A 21,781-nucleotide genomic window follows, 5' to 3' on the forward strand; every position below is an offset into this window, starting at 1 on the left:
ATTGATGAATACTGGATAAGAATCCTCATCTGAGCTCTCAGACTCAACGCTCTCCCTATTTCGCTGATTTTGCTGGGGTGGTTCCTTTCTCCACAGACCACTACTGGGTGTCTCAACAGGTTCCTCAAATGGTAGAGAATTACATGACATGAACATATTGCGATGCAGAACCCGGGCCCTGCCTGTACCCCTCTCGGGTTTGACCTCATAGACAAGGCTGTCATCACCTTTCCTGGTTACCACCACATGTATTTGGTCCTCCCAGTGTGATCATAGCTTTCCCGGCCCCCCACGTTCTGACATGTTCCTCACCAGTACACGATCCCCTGAGACCAGAACCAAACTCATTTTCTTCCGATCGTAGTTGGCTTTTTCCTTTGCTGTTGATTTCTCCACTGGCGATGTCATAGGCTTCAGCCATCTGTTGCTGCCACTTCTTAGCATAATCCTGGTATGATTTCTCCTGTTCCTTTATCCGTAACTCAAAGACAAGGTCAACAGGTAGAAGTGGAGCCCTTCCAAATAGCAGGAAATACGGTGAGAACACAGTAGCATCACTGGTGGTACACTTATATGCATGAATGACCGTGTTCAGATAATTACCCCAGTTGGCTTTTTCTCTTCATCTAGTGTGCGCAACATTGACAACAGTGTACGGTTAAATCTCGGATTCCCCTGTGGATGATATGGAGAGGTTCTGGAATTGGCTATTCCCGTACAGTTCTGCAAGGCTCTGAATAACTGATTTTCAAACTCTCTTCCATGATCATGATGGATTTTTGACACAGAGCCAAACTTTGGGAAAAAGTAATCGAAAAGCTTTTCTGCTGCAGTTTTCCCTGACTTATTTCTAGTGGGGTAGGTTTGTGCAATTTCTGTAAAGTTATCTAAAATAACTAAAATGTACTCTTACCCCCTCTGCTTTTCTCCAAATGCACATAGTCAATTGAAATAATCTGGAAAGGAGCTGTAGCTCGTACATGTTGCATTGGGGCCCTAGTTATTACACTGGCTTTCTTTTGTTTGATACACTTAGACACTTTGGTGATAAAGTGTTCAATGTCATGTCGCATGCGCGGCCAATAAAAGCGCTCTCGTGCTTAAGTTCAACACTCTTTCTGTTCCTAGATGGGCCATTTCAGTGTGTAAGTACTTGTAAATCAGTGTTCTATACTGACTTGGTACCACAACTTCTTTCCTTTCTGCTGTTTTCCTTTGTAATAATCCATCTGGTGAGACATGGAGCCTGTTCCACTCTTGCAGTAACTGTTTGACTTTGTATGACTCTTGTTGACATTCTGCTGGTTTAGGCTTAGTCCTTTGACTTTTCAGTTCCAAGAATCTCGATTCTCGTTCCAAGATTCTCAGTCCTTTAACTGAGCCTGATGATATCGTGTGGAGACAGTCAGTTGGTCTGTAACTATTCCCCCCCACCATGACAGCTCATCTTGCACTGAAGGCCTTAGTGTGACCGTGGATATCCACGTTTGTGGGTACTAGATTGACTCAGTTCAGACTGTCAGCCAGACAGTGATTGTGCATCAATATCATCAGACTAAATTAGAGTAACAACCAAATAAAACAGACAAACAGGAAATGTTCAATGACCCATAAAGACACTAGTTCATTCTGTGAATCAGCCCTTTATTTCCTATCATAAAGAACACCTGTGGAAATGGGCAGTGGGTTTAGACATCCATCTGACTCCAAAACAAGACATGACTGAATAGTTGAATAGTGTCTAATCCAAATAATCAGCACAATGGCAGGTGTTAGTGCAGGGCTGGAACAGAAACCTGCACACCCAGTAGCTAGTTCTCTAGCAGCAAGGTTGGCCATGCATTTTCTAGGTCTATATGCATTGTTGATTTAACAGTATTGGTGTAGTCATACAACTTATTCTAACAGTAAACTAACAGCATATTCAGAGCATTTAGAAAGTATTCAGACCCCTTGACTTTTCCCACATTTTGTTACGTTACAGCTTTATTCTAAAATGTATTAAATAATATTATGTTCCTCATTAATCTACACACAATACCCCATAAGGACAAAGCGAAAAACAGAAATACCTTATTTACATAAGTATTCAGACCCTTTGCTATGAGACTCAAAATTGAGCTCAGCTGCATCCTGTTTCCATTGATCATCCTTGAGATGTTTCTACAACTTGATTGGAGTCCACCTGCGGTAAATTCAATTGATTGGACATGATTTGGAAGGCACACACCTGTCTATATAAGGTCCCACAGTTGACAGTGCATGTCAGAACAAAAACCAAGCCATGAGGTCGAAGGAATTATCCGTAGAGCTCCGAGACAGGATTGTGTCGAGGCACAGATCTGGGGAAGGGTACCAAAAAATGGCTGAAGTATTGAAGGTCCACAAGAACACAGTGGCCTCCATCACTCTTAAATGGAAGACGTTTGGAACCACCAAGACTATTCAAACAGAGCAATCAGGGGAGAAGGGCCTAGTTCAAGGATGTGACCAAGAACCCGCTGGTCACTATGACAGAGCTCCAGAGTTCCTCTGTGGAGATGGGAGAACCTTCCAGAAGGACAACCATCTATACAGCACTCCACCAATCAGGCCTTTATGATCGATTGGCCATGGGGAAGCCACTCCTCAGTAAAAGGCACATGACAGCCTGCTTGGTGTTTGCCAAAAGGCACATAAAGGACTGACCTTGAGAAACAACATTCTCTGGTCTGATGAAACCAAAATGTAACTCTTTGGCCTGAATGCCAAGCGTCACGTCTGGAGGAAACCAGGCACCATCCCTACGGTGAAGCACGGTGGTGGCAGCATCATGCTGTGGGGATGTTTTTCAGTGGCAGGGACTGGCAGACTAGTCAAGATCGAGGGAATGATGAACGGAGCAAAGTACAAAGATTTTCCCACTGATATCCATATCATTCAATTCCGAGCCTGGATTTCCCCCCTGAGGCTAATATCCATATCATGCTGAAATCAATAGAACAGTGGGAAAACATTTAGGGTTCTACATTGTGACATCATTAAAATACTCCTACTACAATGTTAAAACATTCTACATTGTGACATGATTTCATTGATATCATGAAACAACTCCTTCATGTATTTTCTGATGTTTAATCAGAGATCTTTTATCAGAGTATCTCTGGTCACATTGATCACAGCTATAAGGTTTCTCTCCTGTGTGTGTTCTCTGGTGTACTGTCAAATCACTAGATGTAGTAAAAATCTTCCCACATTGATCACAGCTATAAGGTTTCTCTCCTGTGTGTGTTCTCTGGTGTGATATCAGGGTGCTTAACTGAGTAAAACTCTTCCCACATTGATTACAACTATGAGGCTTCTCTCCTGTGTGTGTTCTCTGGTGTGATACCAGGGTGCTTGACTGAGAAAAACTCTTCCCACATTGATTACAACTATAAGGCTTCTCTCCTGTGTGTGTTCTCTGGTGTCGAATCAGATGGCTTGATGTAGTAAACCTCTTCCCACATTGATTACAGCTATAATATTTCTCTCCTGTGTGTTTTCTCTGGTGTGATAACAGGTTGCTTGACTGACTAAAACTCATCCCACATCGAGTACAGCTATAAGGTTTCTCTCCAGTGTGAATTCTCATGTGTACTTTTAGTGAATCTGATCTTAAGTAACTCTTCCCACATTGATTACAGCTATAAGGCTTCTCTCCTGTGTGTGTTCTCTGGTGTATTTTAAGTTCTGATGAAGATTTGCAACCTTTCCCACAGTCAGAGCAGCAGTGAGATTTCTTCCCTGTGGGTCTCTGCTGGTGTTTCTTGAGGTGTTTTGAAGTGGAGAAACTCTTCTCTGCCTCTTCAGCATCCTGAGGTTGTTGAGGCCCCCCAGAGGATCCACAATAGTCACGTCTCTCTCCTGTTTGAACAACAAAAGTCAGACAGATAGTTAAAGGGCCACAACAGCAAAAATCCACTGTAAAAGGTCATGCCAACAGCGTAGCCATGATGTTGTACAAACAATGACGTCTGTAATGAATTTTAAAATTATTTGACATTTGTCTTAAGACAGTCAAGTGAGCAACAATAGTCATATTTTGTCTTGTTTTCACATTAGTAGTAACATCAACGATTGTAGGCTAGAAATACGTTTTTAAAGTTGTTGAAATCCAAAGCAGTAGGCCCCTTTCTGAAGGTCTATGTTATTGTTAGGTGAAGTTGTGTTCTACAGTAGGTCTATGTTATTGATGTAACTAGTGGTTTCCGCATTAGCATGGAGGAGTTTCAGCAAACAAATTGCGTTTTAGCAAACACAGAGAGCAGAGAGCGATGCACCTAACAATAACATAGACCTACTGTAGGACCAATAACTTCACCTAACAACAACATAGACCTACTGTAGGACCCATAACTTCACCTAAGAACATAGACCTACTGTAGGACCCATAACGTCACCTAACAATAACATAGACCTACTGTAGGACCCATAACTTCACCTAACAATAACATAGACCTAGGACTATAAATCTTTTAATATTTCAGGTGAAACATGGAAACTAAAATGGCTTTGTCATAACCTGATCACTAGAACATTTTGTGAATAATCCCACTAGGTTACTCTGTAATGTGTTGTCATTCTAAATGTCCTGAATAAAGGAAAATAGCTCTGTGTGTTGTACAATAGCCTATCCATCAAGGAACAGTTTTCTACACATTATGAGCAAAGTATCTCCATTTCCAAACAGACTAACGAGACCCTACTGGAAATCAAGCAGACAATAACACATTATAAACATCAATTTGTTAGGGATGATGGATCCAACGTGGAGCACGGCATAACTGTCTTTACCAGAGTAATGAATGAAGAAGCACTTTGGTTGTTGTTGCATGTCGTAATGTTTGTCATTTAACTGTCATTCAGAAAATGATTTCCTGGATCAGCTGATGATCGTCGAACATGTGACTGGAACTAAACAGCTACAGTATTAAGAATGATGTGTAATTATTGAAGAACAGCGTTAATGACAGTATCCATTTGGGTGTTGTCAATAAAGTTAAGGTGACTCTCGGCTAGAACCATTGGATTTAGCAAACTCTGAAATGATTTAGGATCTGTGCCAATGAAAACTGTTTTCCCAGCGTAACATAAGGAGCCACTAAATGTTACGTAGGTAGAGTGCATTTCAGAGATCTGAATACAAAAAACTGTCCCACTGCAAGATCCAGTATTTAAGTTGAAGTTCATCATATGACAAGCTTAACGTTATGACTATAACTAATGATCCCTCTACTTACTCAACATATTATGGGGAAATACAATCATTCCCCATGCCGACGCAAACGGATACTAAATGAAACGCCCCATGGCAGACCACCCAGACCTGACCCCGCAAGATGAGTCAGTTTTGTCAATTTATTCATTGTCTTTCGTTTGAAACACTCATGTCAATGTTGAGTAAGGACCCACATCTAATTACGCATATAGAAGTAGGACTAGTCTACCTGGCCTGCGCGCAAATATAGGCCTATAAATGTGCCCATTTGGGGATGTCTGATAGTATTTCTGATTGTCTTAACGCACCACCACCAATGAGCTGTGGAGCTTCTCAAAGCAAATGTATCTTCACCTCAAACAGCAAGTAAACAAAGTCTAATCAAAATCAATTGCAAATGAGAATAGTTCCTCAAAGTATTTGAAAAATACTGATCCTGGTAGCGCCTCCATGCTCTGGACACTACGCTGACAGACACAGCTAACCTTCTTGCCACAGCTCGCATTGATGTGTCATCCTGCATGAGCTGCACTACCTGAGCCACTTGTGTGGGTTGTAGACTCCGTCTCATGCTACCACTAGAGTGAGAGCACCGCCAGCATTCAAAAGTGACCAAAACATCAGCCAGGAAGCATAGGAATAGCCAGGAAGCATAGGAACTGAGAAGTGGTCTGTGGTCACCACCTGCAGAATCACTCCTTTATTGGGGGTGTCTTGCTAATTGCCTATAATTTCCACCTTTTGTCTATTCCATTTGCACAACAGCATGTGAAATTTATTGTCAATCAGTGTTGCTTCCTAAGTGGACAGTTTGATTTCACAGAAGTGTGATTGACTTGGAGTTACATTGTGTTGTTTAAGTGTTCCCTTTATTTTTTTGAGCAGTGTATAATTTAAAAGTAAAAAAAAAATGGATGTAGCATTGCAGATTTCCCCTTTAACACCAAACATCAGTCCAACAACTGCAGAGTTTGTGCCTCTGTTTTTAAGACAGTACTTACTAGTGTTAATCAGGGCCCGGTTTCTCAAAACCATCTTACGGCTAAGTTCATTGTTAGAACCATTGGATGCCTTAAGATGCGTTTGGGAAACCGGGCCCAGATATCCAGTTTCCTTCTCCTTTTTGGACGTGACAGTCATCTCCTCCCCTTCCTTCTTCACTCCAAAAACGGCATCTTCCTCTTTCACTCTGAACGCGTCTTCCTCTTCTTTCACTGAAACGTCTTTCTCTTCTTCTTTCACTGTAACAGCCTCACCCTCTACTTCTTGTTTTACTGTAACATCCTCTTCTTCCTTCTCCTCTTTCACGACAATGTTCAGCCCCAGACCTTCTTTCTCCGACCAGCAGACCGCCTCTTCTTTAACAAGAGGGGAGAAGTTTAGGGAGCTCATGTTCGGGGATGTTAGCTAGCTAGCTATCATTAGCGACTAGGCTAGTGCTAACTTAACCAGCCAGCTACTATAGCTGACTAATAAAAAATTACGTAATATTAAATTAAATAGGTTAACAAGTATATACGACAGAAGTGTGTCTAAAACACCGTAGCTAATTTACACCGAAAGCGTATAAATAGCTTGAATCTTTCGGCTATGTTGGCTAACAAGCTACCGAGGTGGTTGACGAGCTGTTTATGAAGAACCGTCCACTAGATTATACGTCACGCTAGCAGCATCGCCTGAAAGACGCACATCGTCGTCTGCTGACTGGAGCTGGAAACGCAGTTGAGGATCATATTTTATTTTCAGACAAAGATTCTTTTAAATGAATTTAATTAAATAATACTAATATATTGAGACATACAAAGACAGGAATGTGTTGATTGATTAGTGCGAATAAAAAATGTTTACTACAGCACATTTAAGGCAGTTTCATTCAGTCAAACTAAATCTAAATAAGTAGCTATCTACTGTAGGTCTATACTGCTGCTACATGCTGTAACAATACATCATGTAGATGTATATAATGAACAGACTAGGTCTATACTGCTGCTACATGGTGTAACAATACATCATGTAGATGTATATAATGAACAGACTAGGTCTATACTGCTGCTACATGGTGTAACAATACATCATGTAGATGTATATAATGAACAGACTAGGTCTATACTGCTCCTACATGGTGTAACAATACATCATGTAGATGTCTATAATGAACAGACTAGGTCTATACTGCTCCTACATGGTGTAACAATACATAATGTAGATGTATATAATGAACAGACTAGGTCTATACTGCTCCTACACGGTGTAACAATACATCATGTAGATGTATATTATGAACAGACTAGGTCTATACTGCTCCTACACGGTGTAACAATACATCATGTAGATGTATATAATGAACAGACTAGGTCTATACTGCTCCTACACGGTGTAACAATATTTCATGTAGATGTATATAATGAACAGACTAGGTCTATACTGCTCCTACACGGTGTAACAATACATCATGTAGATGTATATAATGAACAGACTAGGTCCATACTGCTCCTCCATTTTTGTATTTTTATTTATTTCACCTTTATTTAACCAGGTAGGCCTGTTGAGAACAAGTTCTCATTTACAACTGTGACCTGGCCAGGATAAAGCAAAGCAGTGCGACAAAAACAACAACACAGAGTTACACATGGAATAAACAAACATTCAGTCCAATAACACAATAGAAGATCAAGATTATTTTTTTTGTTTAGGAATATTGTGAAACACGATCATTCCACTATTAATGCAGATATTATGGACATTTTCTTTATAACATGTAATTAAATTATAATTGTAGCTCCTTTAATTTAGAGTCAAAATGTATTTGTGTGCCATTGCCCGGCTATTAAAAGGGACAGGCGACTATTTGAGACACAGCCTCAGGAATGTTTGGTCACATGGAATCAAGTGGTCACTAGATGTCTACGGTGCCAAAGAGATTGATAGGATGGGGTGTTGGGAGTGTTGAGTGTGTTGATATAACGGTAATAATGTCAAAATTACACTTTTAACAACCATCAGAATTGGTTAAAAAAAGATTATGCCCGGGTGGCACAGCGATCTAAGGTACTGTATCGCAGTGTTAGAGGTGTCACTATAGACCCGAGTGGCACAGCGATCTAAGGTACTGTATCGCAGTGTTAGAGGTGTCACTATAGACCCGAGTGGTGCAGCAGTCTAAGGTACTGCATCGCAGTGTTAGAGGTGTCACTATTAACCCGAGTGGTGCAGCAGTCTAAGGTACTGCATCGCAGTGCTAGAGGCGTCACTACACACCCGGGTTCGATCCCGGTCTGTACCACAACCTGCTGTGATCGGGAGTCCCATAGGGCGGCACACAATTGGCCAAGCGTCGTCCGGGTTAGGGGAGGGTTTGGCCGGGGCGGCTTTACTTGGCTCATCGCGCTCTAGCGACTCCTTGTGGCGCCTGCAGGCTGACCTCGGTTGTCAGGTGAACGGTGTTTCCTCCGACATATTGGTGCCAATTCCTTCGTGGTTAAGCGTGCGGGTGTAAAACTCGGTTTGGCGGGTCATGTTTCAGAGGATGTATGACTTGACCTTCGCCTTCCCAGCCCGTTGCAAAGATGAGACAAGATCGAAATTGGGGAGAAAAAAAGGGGGTAAACTGATAAAAAAGGATATTGTAAAAAGGTTGCATTCCAACGTGGCAATAAACAGCAGGCAAAGTGACCGTGTCAGGACAAAGTTAACTCAAACGTTTTACCATTGGAACACTTGATGTAATTAACTCAAACGTTTTACCATTGGAACACTTGATGTAATTAACTCAAACGTTTTATCATTGGAACGCTTGATGTAATTAACTCAAACGTTTTACCATTGGAACACTTGATGTAATTAACTCAAACGTTTTACCATTGGAACACTTGATGTAATTAACTCAAACGTTTTATCATTGGAACGCTTGATGTAATTAACTCAAACGTTTTACCATTGGAACACTTGATGTAATTAACTCAAACGTTTTATCATTGGAACGCTTGATGTAATTAACTCAAACGTTTTACCATTGGAACACTTGATGTAATTAACTCAAACGTTTTACCATTGGAACACTTGATGTAATTAAGTCATTATTATTTTCGGATATAAAGACTACGCTGTATCAACAAAAAACGGATTGCAACTTGCAAAACATCTGGGAAGAAAATTACAGACGGAGGCGTAACAACTTCCAACTTTGTTCGACATTTGAAGCTGCACAAAGAACGGTAAGTCGTGGCTAATATAGCCGACATTTATATAATTTTTTTGTTGTTGCTAGTATAGCATGTAGGCTAACGTAACATTAAATCAATGAGCCTCCACACAGTCAGTCAGTGCGGGAACGTGAACATTGCACCCAAGATTGAGCTACAACTGGCTAGTCAGTTGGTAGCCTGGGAAATTGTGTACAAGCCTACATCGCCTGATTGCGCCCCATAGCTTGTCTTGACTTGGGACTTGAGTGCTAAGACTTGAGACTTACTTGTAAAACAATGACTTGGTCCCACCTCTGGTATATACTGTATTCTATCCTATTCTACTGTATCTTAGTCTATGCATTACTCATCTCATATGTATATACTGTATTCTATCCTATTCTACTGTATCTTAGTCTATGTATTACTCATCTCATATGTATATACTGTATTCTATACCATTCTACTGTATCTTAGACTATGCCCCTCTGACATCACTCATCCAAATATTTATATATTCTTAATTCCATTCCTTTAGATTGTGTCTATTGGTGTATTGTTAGATATTACTGGACTGTTGGAGCTAGAAACACAAGCATTTTGCTACACCCGCAATAACATCTGCTAAACAAGTGTATGTGAAAATAAAATGTGATTTGATGTATATAGGTCTGGTGTTGGAGGTCATTCTACACTCTGTGTTCTACTACCCAGGTCTGGTGTTGGAGATCATTCCACACTCTGTGTTCTACTACCCAGGTCTGGTGTTGAAGATCATTCCACACCTGGATCTCCTGCACATATTTTCTGATGTTTAATCAGACCACTTGAATGAGAGTATCTCTTGTCACACTGATTAGGCTTCTCTCCTGTGTGGCTAAGTTCAAGTTGGGTACTGAGGTACCGTAACCTCTTAGCTGAAAGGCCGGAGGGCAGTAAGGGCAGTAAAAAAGTTTTCTTGGGTAACGATTCTCAGCCGTTGTTGCTTTTCTTTTCAGTTTTTCCTTTTTTGGAAGAGAGCGGGAGTGGAGATGGCACAGAATTCTTCAAATAGGTCGGTCCTTGGGATCGGGCTGGCGAATACGGTTCGCTTTGCGTGGAAGGACAAGGAGATGGAGCCATTCGGACGTGAAACTTTTGGAAGGACTATCTTGATGTGGATCCTTAAACTGACAGGGAAGGATGTGTTTTGCCTCCTAGGTTACCCGTTGGAGGGAACTTATGATGTGGCTTTACACACAGAAGAAAAACACGACGAGATCCTGAAAAAGGTGAGAGAAGTGGGAGGTGCGAGGCCGATGTGCCACTACGAGGTAACCAGCTTGGCAAAAAACAATTTCAGGATTGTAACTGTGAACATTTATAATCCGTACGTCAAGGACGAGGAGGTGAGGGCCTTTCTGGGGAGATACATGGATGATATCTCCTCAGCAAGGCACCTCAAGGACTCCCTGGGTTTTAGGAACGGGAGGAGAGACTTCCAGGCCCTCCTCAGGGAGGACCCAAAGGGACTGGGTGGCTACCTTCATCCTCCAGCTATGTTCTCCCTGGGGGCTGACAGGGGGACATTGTTTTATGCACGTCAGCCCCCGTTTTGCAGGCGTTGTATGGCCTACGGCCACATCCTAGCCTCGTGCAGCACAAGAAAGTGCAGATTTTGTGGATCTGGGGAGCACGAGGCGAAGGACTGTGACAAGTTCAAGGCGTGCCACGGGTGTGGCTCGTCAGCACACCTGTGGCAGGAATGCCCGGCTCGTCAGAGGTCACACGTGGCTGGGGGGGAGCAGGAGCGTGGGATGGGGGAAGAAGGGGAGGAGGCCCAGACCAAGAACAGAGCACAGGCCCAGAGGGGACGGCCTCACGGATGGAGGAGGAGCAAAGAGCGGCAGCAGGAGGGGAGGGAGACAAAGGCACTGGAGCAGCAGAACCAGGAGGAGAGGAGGGAAAAGAGGCGGATGGAAGCAAGGGAGTGGAGGAGCCAGAGAGGGCAGCAATGGAGGGAGAGGTGGTGGAGAAGGAGTCGGTGGCAGGACCAGTGGAGGGAGAGAGGGAGTGGGGGGACAGCAGAATGTCGAGCGCCCTCGTGGAAGAGATGGGGGGAATGGTGGAGGAGCTTGCGGAGAGGGAGGGTGGTGTCTCCCTGTTACCGCCATCGCCAAAGAAGAGAGGGAAGAGGAAGGGGTTCTCGACAGACAGCGAGAGGGAAGTGGGTATGGGGAGGGAGGGGGTGGACAAGCGAGTGATGGGGGCGGGAGAAACTGTGTCCTCGCTGGCTTCCCCAGCCCCTCAACTCCTAGTGGAGCTTGATACACCAAGCACGGCTCAGGACTGTTCAACTGAGGGGGGGTCGCAGTTCCTGTTTGGGGACACGGGCTTCCCTACTCTCTACCTAACCAGATACGGGGCTGGGGAAGTGGAGGAGTTTGGTGGTCAACCCAGAATGAAGGGCACTCGGGAGCCAAACACCCTTCCTGCATCCTGGGTTGGTGAGATGGAGGAAGACGGGTGGACGTCGGGAGGAGAGACGGTGTCCCTGCCGGTGGAGATGGAGCAGGGGAGCATTGAGTGAGGCTCATGTTTTTTTGGGGGGCGGGGGTTAGTAGTTGGGTGATCGTTGTTTTTGATTTTATTAGATTTTTTTCATGGAGCCTACTATACTTGTTAGTTTAAATGTAAGCGTTTAAGGGATCTTGTTAAGAGGGCGGTTTTTAGTTATTTAGAGGGTGTGGGTTTTGACTTTTGTTTTTTAAAGGAGGTTTACCTGAGGGATGGAGGGGATGTTAACAGATTTAGGAGGGAGTGGGAAAGGGGAGTCGGTTTGGGGTATAGGTGGGTTGCACTCATCGGGTGTAGGGATTTTGTGTGGCTAAAGGCTGAGGGTTTTTGTGGTTATGCAGGGGAGGGTTTTGGGGGAGGATGTCACCTTAAGGGATTGCAGATATAGATTAGTGGGGGTGTACGGGCCACAGGTGGCGGCAGACAGGAAGGAGATGGTGGACTGTCTGGCGCCACAAATAGGCAAGTGGTGATAGGGGGGGTTTTAATATAGATTTAGGGGTAGGGGGGGATAGCAGTGCAGGCGCCATCACCGGGCTAATGGCTTGCCATGGTTTGGTTGATGGAGGCCTGCACACTACTCAGACAATGGCTGGTTCCACTTGGTGCAACTCCCGGGGGGTTGAGCGGAGGCTTGACTATTTTTATGTCTAGGTCAGTTGTCTAGGCAGCTGTTGCCTGTTTTATTTTCGGATCACGACGGGGTGCTCCTGCAGGTGAGGTCACCAGTCTGCCTCTTCCGTAGGGGGTACTGGAAATTAAATCGGGATGTGCTGGATGAGCTTTCATTGAAGCCTTTACTGGTTTGTTTCGTGGGATTGAAGACCTCCGGTCCATGTGTGAGGGGGTGTTAGAGTGGTGGGATTTAGTTAAGGTAAGGTATGGACAACAAGCTCAAGGACCTGAATTGGTTGAGCCTCCACAAGTGCTTGCCGGTACGTTTCATCATGTACAGGCATAGCTTGGCGCGATCCCCTACCTGTCCAAGACCATCTTGTGGCGGGGAGGAGACACCTTTTGGGACTGTGCCTTTGCCGGAGTAGTATGGGCACGGCTGTTGTTAGGTGGGTGAAAGGGAATTTTGTTTTAACTTGGGCTCGGGTAGAGAGAGGTGTAGGGAGAGCGAAGGGGACGGTCAGGGACAGGTTTCTGCTCTGACTTCTCATAAGCCTCTTTAAACGGGGGCTGTGGGAAGCCAGGCAGGACATGGTAAAGACAGGGAGAGATTGGGGGGTGGAGGGGATAGTGAGGAGGGTGGAAGGAAATTTCAGGGGGAGGGAGGAGAGGAAGTGGGGGCAGCATGCTGCCCCGGGAGAGATGGAAGGGAGGTTTAGGGCTGAGGTTAATTTGGATGATTTAAGGGGATAGATTAGGTACGGGAGATAGGGGAAGGTGGGGCTTTAGAGATGTAGTTTGTAAGCATGAAGGGGAGGGAAGATGCTCCCCTGAGTTTTTTGTTGTTGGGTTTTTGTTTCGTTTTGAATTTTAAAATGCCTATATTTGAGTTTGTTTGGAATATTGATGGTTTTGTTTTGTAGGAATGGAATTGTATGTAATAAAAACTTTTATATATATAAAAATTCTTCCAGTATGTCAATATAGTGCATGGTATGTACGTTTAGAATCACTTTTCAACCAACCCAGTGCATTTGTTGAAAATGAAAAATGTTGAAATCAACAATACGTCAAAGGATTCAACTACTGAAAACTGAAACAAACAAATGGATGAAACAGATCAATCCCACTGGACATTGGGTTTGATTCAGACCCTGCCAGCATGGCCAGAGATGTAACTTATAACCACAGAACCAACACAGACCTTTCATGCATGACTAAAAACACCTAAGTATTAGATTTACTGCCCTGGTCTGTATCCGCCTCAGACACCATTCACAATGCTGGCTGAGGTACGAGTAAAACATTACATATTATTTCCTAACCATTCACAATGCTGGCTGAGGTACGAGTAAAACATTACATATTATTTCCTAACCATTCACAATGCTGGCTGAGGTACGAGTAAAACATTACATATTATTTCCTAACCATTCACTATGTTGGCTGAGGTACGAGGAAAACATGACATATTATTTCCTAACCATTCACAATGCTGGCTGAGGTACGAGTAAAACATGACATATTATTTCCTAACCATTCACAATGCTGGCTGAGGTACGAGTAAAACATGACATATTATTTCCTAACCATTCACAATGTTGGCTGAGGTACGAGGAAAACATGACATATTATTTCCTAACCATTCACAATGCTGGCTGAGGTACGAGTAAAACATGACATATTATTTCCTAACCATTCACAATGCTGGCTGAGGTACGAGTAAAACATGACATATTATTTCCTAATTGTAAAAAAAATCCCCACTCCATAATCAACTAGTCTCTCTCTGTTTATCCAGAATAACATGAGTTGTGTCCTTCAAACTGTTAGTCCATAATCAACTAGTCTCTCACTGTTTAACCTTTCTGAACAACCCATCCCGGATCCGGGATAATTGTCATCAGCAACGCTGAATAGCATAGCGCCACAGTCAAATAATATTACTAAAAATATTTATAATCATGCAATCACAAGTGAAATATACCAAAACACAGCTTAGCTTGTTGTTAATCCACCTATCGTGTCAGATTTTGAAAATATATTTTACAGCGAAAGAAAACCAAGCTTTTGTGAGTGTAGCTTTCTATGCTACATTAGCTTAGCCTTATATTAGCTTGGTTAGCTTGGTCACGAAAGTAAGAAAAGCAATCAAATTAATCGCTTACCTTTTGATAATCTTCGGGTGGTTCCACTCACGAGACTCCCAGTTACACAACAAATGTTCTTTTTGTTCGAGAAATATTACTTTTATATCCAAATACCTCCGTTCGTTTGGTGCGTTATGCTCCGATATCCACCGGAAAGAGCGGTCACGAAAACGCATACGAAAATGCCAAATAATGTCCACAGAAACATGTCAAACGTTTTTTATAATCAATCCTCAGGATGTTTTTCAAATATATATTCGATAATATATCAACCGGGAGTGTTGGTTTTTCATCATGACCGGGAGAAACAATGGCCGCCTTTCTCTGTTGCACACAACTCACTCTGAGAGCCCCCACCTATCCACTTACGCAATGTGATCTTTCACGCTCATTTTTCAAAATAAATGCCTGAAACTTTGTCTAATGACTGACACCTTAGGGAAGCCATAGAAAAAGGAATCTGGTTGATATCCCTTTAAATGCACGTTAGGCATGCATAAGAACAGAGAGGTTTCAAAAAAGAGGCACTTCCTGATTGGATTTTCCTCTAGTTTCGCCTGCAATATCAGTTCTTTTAAACTCACAGACAATATTAAGACAGTTTTGGAAACTTTAGAGTGTTTTCTATCCTAATCTGACAATTATATGCATATTCTAGTTTCGGGGGCTGAGAAATAGGCAGTTTCAAATGGGTACGTTTTTTTGCCAAAAACGAAAATACTGCCCCCTAGCCTTAAGAAGTTTTAACCAGAATAACATGAATTGTGTCCTTCAAACTGTTAGACTGTTAGTCCATAATCATATTCAGCTACTTAGATGTCATGTATTGTCATGTTATGTTCTCTATAATGAAACATCACCAAGTGAAATAAAGTTGATAAGATACTCTTAATAGACATTAAATAAAAAATGGTTGTTCAGAAATCATTAATTATCATGTTGCTCTCATGAAATGAACTAAATATTTCACAATCATTCCCACTGCTGATATTCACATAAATATGATCCTTGTAATTATTCTCAGTTGCATTGACCTGCAGACACCACCTCTCCCCTATGCACATGTGATTGGTTACATTTCAATCACAAAAATCACTGAGCCAGCGTTGATGGCCCAATAAAAAAACAGCACGTTTCTGCCAGCCAATTGGATAATTCCAGTGCAGTACATGTGGACGGATAATTCCAGTGCAGTACATGTGTAGAGAGATAATTCCAGTGCAGTACATGTGTAGAGGGATAATTCCAGTACAGTACATGTGTAGAGGGATAACTCCAGTGCAATACCTGTGTAAAGGATGTAGAAGGATAATTCCAGTGCAGTACATGTGGTGAGGGATAATTCCAGTGCAGTACGTGTGTAGAGGGATAATTCCAGTGCAGTACATGTGTAGAGGGTGTAGAGGGATAACTGTTTATTGACTGGAGAGAGAGGGGTAACCATATGCTGAAAACAGGTCCCTAGCGGAACGACAACAACATGGCTGCTTGTTAAAGAAGAGATGGAGGGAGAGAGTGAGGTAACCATATACATTGCACATGGACCTTAAGAAATCCTGAATGTATTGAAATGTGTTAACTTGTTATGGATAGGGGGCAGCATTTTCACGTTTGGATGAAAAGTGTGCCCAGAGTAAACTGCCTGCTACTCAGTCCCAGTTGCTAATATATGCATATTATTGGTAGATTTGGATAGAAAACACTCTGAAGTTTCTGAAACTGTTTGAATGATGTCTGTGATTATAACAGAACTCATATGGCAGGCGAAAACCTGAGAAAAATCAAACCAGGAAATGGGAAATCTGAGGTTTGTAGGTTTTCAACTATTGGCCTATCGAATACACAGTGTCTATGGGGTCATTTTGCACTTCCTAAGGCTTCCACTAGATGTCAACAGTCTTTAGAACCTTCCACTAAATACCCTGGTTTAAATGAAGATATGGATTTCTCACCCTTCCTGTAGGGTCATGATAGGTCCATTTGCTGTCATCTAGTGGACATTTTGCTCAATTGCCCTCAGCTATGTTTAGACTGTTGTTCATGTTTTGCTGTGTTCTAGTGTACTATGGAATATATTGCTTTCTTATTCTAGACACTTCTCCCAGTCATATTTAAGGTTAGAACTACCTTTCTAAGTGTTCTGATACTTCTAGCTTGGAGTTGTATGCTTATGATAACATAGCTACAGTATTTCACCTTTTAATGTGTATATTATTGCTTACTAGGTGTGTCCAATTTGGTAACCACTCCCTCTTCTAATTGGAAAATCCTTTCAAAAGAGGACATTGTATTCTCCTTTTTTTGTACCCCCTGACGAAGGCCATGCAGCCGAAACGCGTCGGTTTTTAAACAACTTTGTTTCTATTGAACATGCCATACTAATAAAGGCATTTTAGTTAATTATATGAAGAGTGCCTTGGTCCTCCTTTCTTTTTGGGTCTTTAGAACCTTGTTTGATGCTTCTACTGTGAAGTGGGGCCGAATGAGTCAGAGGTCTGCCAGAATACCTTGAGCTCATGACGCTCGTTCACGTAAGAGCGAGCTCTGTTCCATTGCTTTTCTGAAGACAAAGGAATTCTCCGGTTGGAACATTATTGAAGATTTATGATAAAAACATCCTAAAGATTGATTCTATACTTAGTTTGACATGTTTCTAAGGACTGTAATATGACTTTTCGCCTGAACTTTTGCCTGGACCTGCCCGCGAGAGTTTAGATTGTGTACTGAACGCACGAACCAAAAGGAGTATTTTGGACATAAATGATGGACTTTATGGAACAAATCAAACATTTATTGTGGAACTGGGATTCCTGGGAGAGCATTCTGATGAAGATCATCAAAGGTAAGTGAATATTTATAATTCTATTTCTGACTTATGTAGACTCCAACATGGCAGATATCTTTTTGGGTTGTGTATGTCTCTGATTATTGCATGGTTTGCTTTTTCCGTAAAGTTTTTTTGAAATCTGACACAGCGGTTGCATTAAGGAGAAGTATATCTTTAAATCTGTGAATAACACTTGTATCTTTTATCAATGTTTATTATGAGTATTTCTGTAAATTGATGTGGCTCTGTGCAAATTCACGGGATATTTTGGAGGCAAAGCCAAATGTAAACTGAGGATTTTGGATATAAATATGAACTTGATCGAACAAAACATACATGTATTGTGTAACATGGTGTCCCGGGAGTGTCATCTGATGAAGAATATCAAAGGTTAGTGATTAATTTCATCAATATTTCTGCTTTTTGTGACTCCTCTCTTTGGTTGGAAAATCGCTGTATGCTTTCTGTGACTACTTGCTGTCCTAACATAATGATATGTTCTGCTTTCGCCGAAAAGATTTTTTGAAATCGGACACTGTGGTTGGATTAACGAGATTGTTATCTTTAAAATGGTGTATGTTTGAGAAATTTGAATTATGATATTTCTGTTGATTGAATTTGGCGCCCTGCAATTTCATTGGCTGTTGGCGAGTGGTTCCGCTAGTACTAGACAGGTTTTAATAACCCATCATTTATACATGTTAATTCATAACCTATCATTTATATATGTTAACCCATCATTTATACCTGTTAATTCATAACCCATCATTTATACCTGTTAATTCATAACCCATCATTTATACCTGTTAATTCATAACCCATCATTTATACCTTCTCTTTATACCTTCTCGGATTCGAAAATGCTAATTAGCATCAAAGTAGACGACATGCAAGACTACAAATCCCTGCAAGCTCCTGCATGTCATCTCTAGCCGACACCTTTCACAGAACAGTTCACTGAATTGTCCATTGAAATAAATGTTGACAATTTTAATCATTGCTTCATAAAGGCCTGATTGGTGGAGTGCTGCAGAGATGGTTGTCCTTCTGGAAGGTTCTCCCATCTCCACAGAGGAACTTTGGAGCTCTGTCAGAGTGACCATCAGGTTTTTGTTCACCTCCCTGACCAAGGCCTTTCTCTCCCAATCACTCAGTTTGGCCGGGTGACCAGCTCTAGGAAGAGTATTCCATTTAAAAATGATGGAGGTCACTGTGTTCTTGGGGACCTTCAATGCTGCAGAATTTTTTTGGTACCCTTCCCCAGATCTGTGCCTCGGCATAATCCTGTCTTGGAGCTCTACGGACAGTTCCTTCGACCTCATGGCTTGGTTTTTGCTCTGACATGCACTGTCAACTGTGGGACCATATATAGACAGGTGTGTGTGTGCCTTCCAAATCATGTCCAATCAGTTGAATTTACCACAGGTGGACTACGAACAAGTTGTAGATACATCTCAAGGATTATTAATGGAAACAAGATGCACCTGAAAGCAATTTTGAGTATCATAGAAAAGGGTCTGAATACTTATGTAAATAAGGTATTTCTGTTTTTTTTTAACCTGTTTTCACTTTGTCATTATGGGCTATTGATGACATCCCTCTGAAACAAGATAGCCTAACCATCAGAAAAACACCTTCCTTAGCCTACTCCTCCCGCTGCTGCTTGCCTTCGTAAATTCTGATGTTATGCTCCTAAAGTTTCTGATAATAGGCTACACCAGCAGTCGTTATGCTCCTATAGTTTCTGGTAATAGGCTACACCAGCAGTCGTTATGCTCCTATAGTTTCTGGTAATAGACTACACCAGCAGTCGTTATGCTCCTATAGTTTCTGGTAATAGGCTACACCAGCAGTCGTTATGCTCCTATAGTTTCTTGTAATAGACTACACCAGCAGTCGTGATGCTCCTATAGTTTCTGGTAATAGGCTTCACCAGCAGTCGTTATGCTCCTATAGTTTCTGGTAAGGCTACACCAGCAGTCGTTATGCTCCTATAGTTTCTGGTAATAGGCTACACCAGCAGTCGTTATGCTACTATAGTTTCTGGTAATAGGCTACACCAGCAGTCGTTATGCTCCTATAGTTTCTTGTAATAGACTACACCAGCAGTCGTTATGCTCCCATAGTTTCTGGTAATAGGCTACACCAGCAGTCGTTATGCTCCTATAGTTTCTGGTAATAGGCTACACCAGCAGTCGTTATGCTCCTATAGTTTCTGGTAATAGACTATACCAGCAGTCGTTATGCTCCTATAGTTTCTGATAATAGGCTACACCAGCAGTCGTTATGGTCCTATAGTTTCTGGTAATAGGCTACACCAGCAGTCGTTATGCTCCTATAGTTTCTGGTAATACGCTACACAAGCAGTCGTTATACTCCTATAGTTTCTGGTAATAGGCTACACCAGCAGTCGTTATGCTCCTATAGTTTCTGGCGATAGACTACACCAGCAGTCGTTATGCTCCTATCATTTCTGGTAATAGGCTTCACCAGCAGTCGTTATGCTCCTATAGTTTCTGGTAATAGGCTACACCAGCAGTCGTTATGCTCCTATAGTTTCTGGTAATAGACTACACCAGCAGTCATTATGCTCCTATCGTTTCTGGTAATAGACTACACCAGCAGTCGTTATGCTCCTATAGTTTCTGGTAATAGGCTACACCAGCAGTCAGCAACCCTTTTCCATTTGGTGCTAATTCATCTGACCATTTCTACTGATCTGGTGCCAGTTCTGATATTCATATTCACATTTTACTGGAACAGTTTCATTTCATTTATAAAAGTATCTCAAAATTCTTATCTGTGTTTAATCTACATTCTATCTAAATCTAAAAGAAAATTCAAATCTAAAAGTAACTTTTATTGCCATTGCCAACTATGTAAAAATAGTCTACATAAAGCCAATAAACAAAAACATCACAGCCTGCAGGTAGAAAATATCCTGATAAAAATAAATATCCAATAATTCACATTTGCTGCACATGGCATGTCTACAACAAACTTGAAACATTGTATCAACTGGGTCAGCCCAAAACTCCAGATAGCAAGCTTGCAACATTGTATAAAATGTTCTAGGCCCTCAGTTTCCCGGCCAGTGAGTTCCGGACAGACACAGCTGTTGGCTATTTGTGCAAAGAATAAGAAGTAATCAGGTATTTTATAACATTTCCACTGGATCAGAGCATTACATCTTTCCCTTTTTATGCTGAGTGGTTATCGAAAGGGTGAGAGCTGGAAATATTTTACGAAAATACTTTGAGGAACTATTGTCATTCGCAATTGGTTTTTGATTAGACTTTGTTTACTTAATGTTTGAGGTGAAGAAAAAATTACTTTGAGAAGCTCCACAGCTCATTAGTGGTGGTGCGTTAAGACAATCAGAAATACTATCAGACATCCCCAAATTGGCACATTTATAGGCCTACATTTGCGCGCAGGACAGGTAGACTAGTCCTACTTCTATCAAATCAAAATGTATTTGTCACGTGCGCCAAATACAACAGGTGTAGTAGACCTTACAGTGAAATGCTGACTTACAGGCTCTAACCAAGTTTAAAAAATGCACTCGAACTACGTATCATTTAGTGGCTCCTTATGTTACGCTGGGAAAACAGTTTTCATGGGCACAGAAATACTAAATCATTTCAGAGTTTGCTAAATCCAATGGTTCTAACCGAGAGTCACCTTAACTTTATTGACAACAGCCAAATGGATACTGTCATTAACATGGTTCTTCAATAATTACACATAATACTTAATACTGTAGCTGTTTAGTTACAGTCACATGTTCAACTATCATCAGCTGATCCAGGAAATCATTTTCTGAATGACAGTATCATGACAAACATCACAACATGCAACAACAACCAAAGTGCTTCTTCATTCATTACTCTGGTAAAGACAGTTATGCCGTGCTCCATCCAACATCCCTAACAAATTGATGTTTATAATGTTATTGTCTGCTTGATTTACAGTAGGGTCTCATTAGTCTGTTTGGACATGGAGATACTTGGCTCATAATGTGTAGAGAACTGTTCCTTGATGGATAGGCTATTGTACAACACACACAGCTATTTTCCTTTATTCAGGACATTTAGAATGACAACACATTACAGAGTAGCCTAGTGGGATTATTGACAAAATTATCTGGTGATCAGGCTATGAAATGTCATGACAAAGACATTTTAGTTTCCATGTTTCACCTGAAATA

The 21,781-nt window shown here is 41.7% G+C and overlaps 1 protein-coding gene across 1 annotated transcript; it reads right to left on the bottom strand.

The window, feature by feature from the left end:
* Positions 1 to 1,623: 1,623 nt before the first annotated feature.
* LOC139567012 (zinc finger protein 391-like) lies at positions 1,624 to 6,953 on the bottom strand. Its single transcript, XM_071388432.1, has 2 exons — positions 6,241 to 6,953; positions 1,624 to 3,885 (listed from the first exon to the last, which is right to left on the bottom strand). The coding sequence occupies exons 1-2, from the start codon at positions 6,629 to 6,631 to the stop codon at positions 3,080 to 3,082; spliced, it is 1,197 nt and encodes a 398-aa protein (XP_071244533.1). The 5' UTR covers positions 6,632 to 6,953; the 3' UTR covers positions 1,624 to 3,079.
* Between the last annotated feature and the right edge of the window lie 14,828 nt (positions 6,954 to 21,781).

The sequence above is a fragment of the Salvelinus alpinus genome, unplaced genomic scaffold (assembly GCF_045679555.1).
Source record: "Salvelinus alpinus unplaced genomic scaffold, SLU_Salpinus.1 scaffold_40, whole genome shotgun sequence".
Taxonomy (NCBI): Eukaryota; Metazoa; Chordata; class Actinopteri; order Salmoniformes; family Salmonidae; genus Salvelinus; species Salvelinus alpinus.